Below are 4,145 nucleotides of genomic sequence, written 5' to 3'. Positions count from 1 at the left end.
TTGGGCAGGAGGCTTGCTGGCAGAGTGGGGTGCACCTATCGGCAGAGCTCAAAGTGCTTTGTCCCACTTGCCCGAGCAGGGCAGAGGCCAGGGGCCAGACAGGCGTGGCTGAGGGCACAGCAGAGGGGAGGCTGTCCTGATGAACTGTGTCCTGAGAGCGTTCCTGAACCCGAGTTGCAGCCTGTCACTTCCCAATCAACCCCATAATCGTGAGTACTGTCTGTGAGTCTGTGGGAGGGACGGCTGGTGTCAGGTAAAGGCTGGAAGGCGGCAGGTCTGGCCTCACAGGAATCAGCCTTGGGCTGCTGCTGGTGACTCTGCTTCCCCGTGAGGCGCAGGAGGTCAGAGGATGCTGCCCCCGCACCGGTTTTCAGCTCCATGCCACCTCCTCGGCAAGCCTTCCCAGATTCCCAACGCAAGGAGTGTTGCGCTCTCACTTTCTGTGTGTGTACGTCCAGGCGCACATGCACACGTATGGCGGGACAGAGTGCACACATGCATGCTGGTGACGGAGCCCTGGTGTTGATGGGAATCAACGACCTGGTGGCGCGTACTGCCCCCCTGCCCACAGTTTTTCCCAACCCCAGGGCTGACCCTGAGAAAGGGGCGTCATCGGCAACCTGGCCGCCCAGCCCTGGAGACCTCCCTGCCAGGGCCTAGGGACAGAGGGAGCACCCTGTGAATGAAAGTGGGCGGCAGGACAGGCACCTGAGAGGCACTCATCCCAGAACCTACTGAGGCCCTCGGGAGGAGCACCCCGACCACGCCGTCCACTCCCCAGACCCTCACCAGGAGACCGCCTAATCTGCTTACCGTAAAGGAGGAGCAGGGAAAGAGGCTTCCTCTCCACTGGAAAACTGGGACCCATGGAAATCACAGGCCAACGTGAGACCACTCAGCCGAGGAGAACTGACTGACGCTCCACTGGACGCGTGTGGCCACGCCGACCCTAGTGCGCACACTCACCGACCCGTTCTCACGGCCAGAGTGCAATCGGGAGCAGCTCTACCCCACTAAGCATCACGCCCCAAGCTCTGTGGCCGGCCAGGGCTACCCCTGCACAGAGCCCCAAACTGCTCTGAGGGCAAGAACATGTCTGCCTCCCCCATGCACACACTCAGACACACATGCATACACACATGCACTCACACAGTCACGCGTATACACACACACGGATGCACTCACAGCTTTGCATACACACACATACACATGCATGCTCAGATATATACACCCACATGCATACAAATATGCACACATATGCAGTCAGATGCACACATATGCAGATGTACTCAAGTACACATTCACATGCATGCATACCCACATACATTCATACGTGTGTACAGACATGCACACGTGCGTGCATATTCATACATGCACACTCATACACCCACACTCAGGTGCACACAGACACATTCATATGCATGTACACACAGGCATTCATACACACGTTCACACCATTTACACTCGTATACACACATCTGTTCACACATACGTGTACATGCATGTACAAACACACACCATTCATACACACATGCATACTCACACACTAACACACTAATGCCCACTTACACTCACACTCTTAACACTCACACCTTCACCATTACACAAATGTGCACCAACACCCACATACACACACAACCACAAACTTACTACCATGCACACATGCACACTACCACCATGTGCACTGACGGACACTCCATCACAAGCCTCGCCTGCTCGCCACCGAAGTCTCTGAGAGGCCATCTCTGGACACTGAGTTGCAGGAGGGAGGGGCCTGGTGTCAGGTCAGAATGAGGGGTGAGAACTTCTGGAAGGGGCTTGCTTCTCTGGCAAGTCCTAGGAACACTGAGCCCTCCACCCTGCTTCTCTCGAGGACACCTGGACCCAGAGACAAGAAACCACTAACCAGGGACAAAGGCTGGACACAGCTGCTGGTCAGAGCCCCATGGTCATGGGACTGGTTAGCTCGGAGAGGTGGCCCAGTCCCTGGTCGGCCTCAAGACTCGCCCGTCTGCCTGCCCGCCCGCCCGCCCGCCCATGTGTGAAGCTGCCCACCGAGCAGCAGGAAATGCCAGCCCTGAGCACAGCCTCGCCTGGCGACCCCACGGCTCCTGGGGAGCAGGGCCCACAGGGAACGCGACGCCAGCCCAGCCGGGACCCACAGCTGCCACACTCCCGACCCTCCAGAGGCCCACCCCAGCCCCGTGCTGCTCAGCCACCAGCTACTGGGCAGGGCAGACGACCCCAGACTGACCAGCTGGGGGAGGGGCGTGAGCCAGAGGAGGGCGGTCCCCGCCCCGCCCCCAGGTCAGCACTGTTACCTGAGCACTCGGCCCACAGCCTGGAGGACCGTTTTGCAGCTGAGCCCCGTTTTGGGGGGCGGGCTGTGCAGAGCTCGGTCTGCAGGCAGAGCCCCGTGGTCACCCAGCATGGTCCACGGGGACAGGGTGAAAACGGGCGCCACGGGGCAGTGGCCGCTGGCCACTCTCGCTCCCGTCCCCGCGCAGCAGGCCCCTCTCCTGCAGGGCTGACAAGTGGCCCTTCTGGACGGGGCTCCAGAGACATCTGGGCCTGCCCCTCCCTCTGCCCCCAGCCAATGAGCACGGCAGAGGGAAGGGCTCTGGCTGGAGGGGCAGGCAGCTGCTCCTTCCATAGCCGGGCAGGTCCGCTGAAACAGGGGCGCGTCCGAGCCAGCCTGGCCCCTGAGCTCCAGGTGGGAGGTCCGCCGGCAGGGAGGCCAGAGCCGCCCCGAAGCCCTCCTGGGGCGCGGCCCCTAAGGCAGGCGCCAGCGAGGATGTGCAGGCTGGGGACAGCGGCCTGGCTTGGGCGCTGCAGGGCAGAGCCCCAGGCTGGGCCGTGGAGCTGGGAGGCCTGTGAAAGGGACATGCTGGCGGATCTCTGACGCTGAGAAGATGGCCCTGCCAGCTCGAGACAGAGGCCATGCCCACGCAGGGGACAGCGGATGGCAGCCCCGACGGAGGGGAACTGGCCACTTGGCTCAGCTGCGCTCCCAGAGTTCACGTCACAGCCGTGGAAACCCCGGCCGAGGCACAGTGAAGCCATGAGACCCTAGAACACCGGCCTAGGATGCCTGCTCGTGAGGGCGGCAAGTGGCCTTCCCCGTGGCTGAGCATACTGGCAGAAGGCACCAAGCGGTTAGGACGGTGCACCCGGTCCACCTGCTTTTGACCTCACTGTCTGCAAGAGCTGCCGATTTGGGCTGGGGCTCCCCCCCACGTAAGAGGCTGCCCGTCACCACCAGGCACTGTTCCAGAGCCAGATGCCCACATAGCCCATTACGGGAGTGTGCCCCCTGCCCTCTGTTGGTGCCGCAGGTGCCAGGATCCAGGAGAAGGTGGCACGGCAGGTGCAGACTGAGCACTGGGGAGCAGAGAGGGCAGGGAGGGGGCAGCAAACACGGCACGTGGGTACCAGGCAGGCACATGTGCGCAGGCACACACTCAGAGCAAGCAGTCACGGAAGAGGGGTGACGGGCTCCCCAAGACACCTTCCCATCCCCCATGACAGTGCGTGTGCCCCGGAGAGGGCCAGGGCCCATCTGGGCTCCAAAAGGGCTCTGGACCCAGACAAGACGCAAACCACTGATCAGAGGTAGTGCCTCCGTCCTGGGGGCAGGGGTCACCTCTGGCCCCCTTGTATATGAGTGCCCAGGTCAGGCCACCATGATGCTCAGCAGAGGGTTGGGCCCTGGTGCATATGTGAGTAACTGCCAGTGGGCAGAGATGGGTGCAGGGGGATGGTCGCTAAGCAGGGGAGGGCTGGGCCCCAGCACCTCTGACCACAGCGCGGCACCTTGCCCAGCCAAGCTTGGCCACCCCACCAGACAGGTACAAGCGGGATGCAGGCAGGGAGCCCAGGGGAGACACGTGGGCATAGGCAGGGCCGTGGAGCACACAGAGCCACTGTCTAACATGGGACCCCTTGTCCCGTCTGTGCCGGCATGCCAAGGAACAGGCAAGTGACAAGGTCTCTTTGGTCACCACACCACGGACAGGGCATGGTTTCTCACACTGAAGAAGCTCCAGCATCTAGAGTCCAGTGCCCAGCCACCAAGCACTATGCTTAGAACACTGTCTGCTGCTGAAACAGCCACCGTGAGCCCTGCCCGAGGCCCAGAGCCCAGA

General features: G+C 61.8%; 1 protein-coding gene across 1 annotated transcript in view; it reads right to left on the bottom strand.

The window, feature by feature from the left end:
* MOB2 (MOB kinase activator 2) overlaps positions 1-2,431 on the bottom strand; it is an 8,908-nt gene extending 6,477 nt beyond the window's left edge. The window contains exon 1 of the mRNA XM_007949284.1: positions 2,322-2,431. Within this exon, the coding sequence (XP_007947475.1) occupies positions 2,322-2,431 (110 nt within the window). The remainder of the gene's footprint in view (positions 1-2,321) is intronic.
* Between the last annotated feature and the right edge of the window lie 1,714 nt (positions 2,432-4,145).

This window comes from Orycteropus afer, unplaced genomic scaffold, assembly GCF_000298275.1.
Source record: "Orycteropus afer afer isolate SDZICR_OR568_19922 unplaced genomic scaffold, OryAfe1.0 scaffold00244, whole genome shotgun sequence".
NCBI classification, from domain to species: domain Eukaryota; kingdom Metazoa; phylum Chordata; class Mammalia; order Tubulidentata; family Orycteropodidae; genus Orycteropus; species Orycteropus afer.
This window is presented reverse-complemented; position numbering and strand designations above follow the sequence as displayed.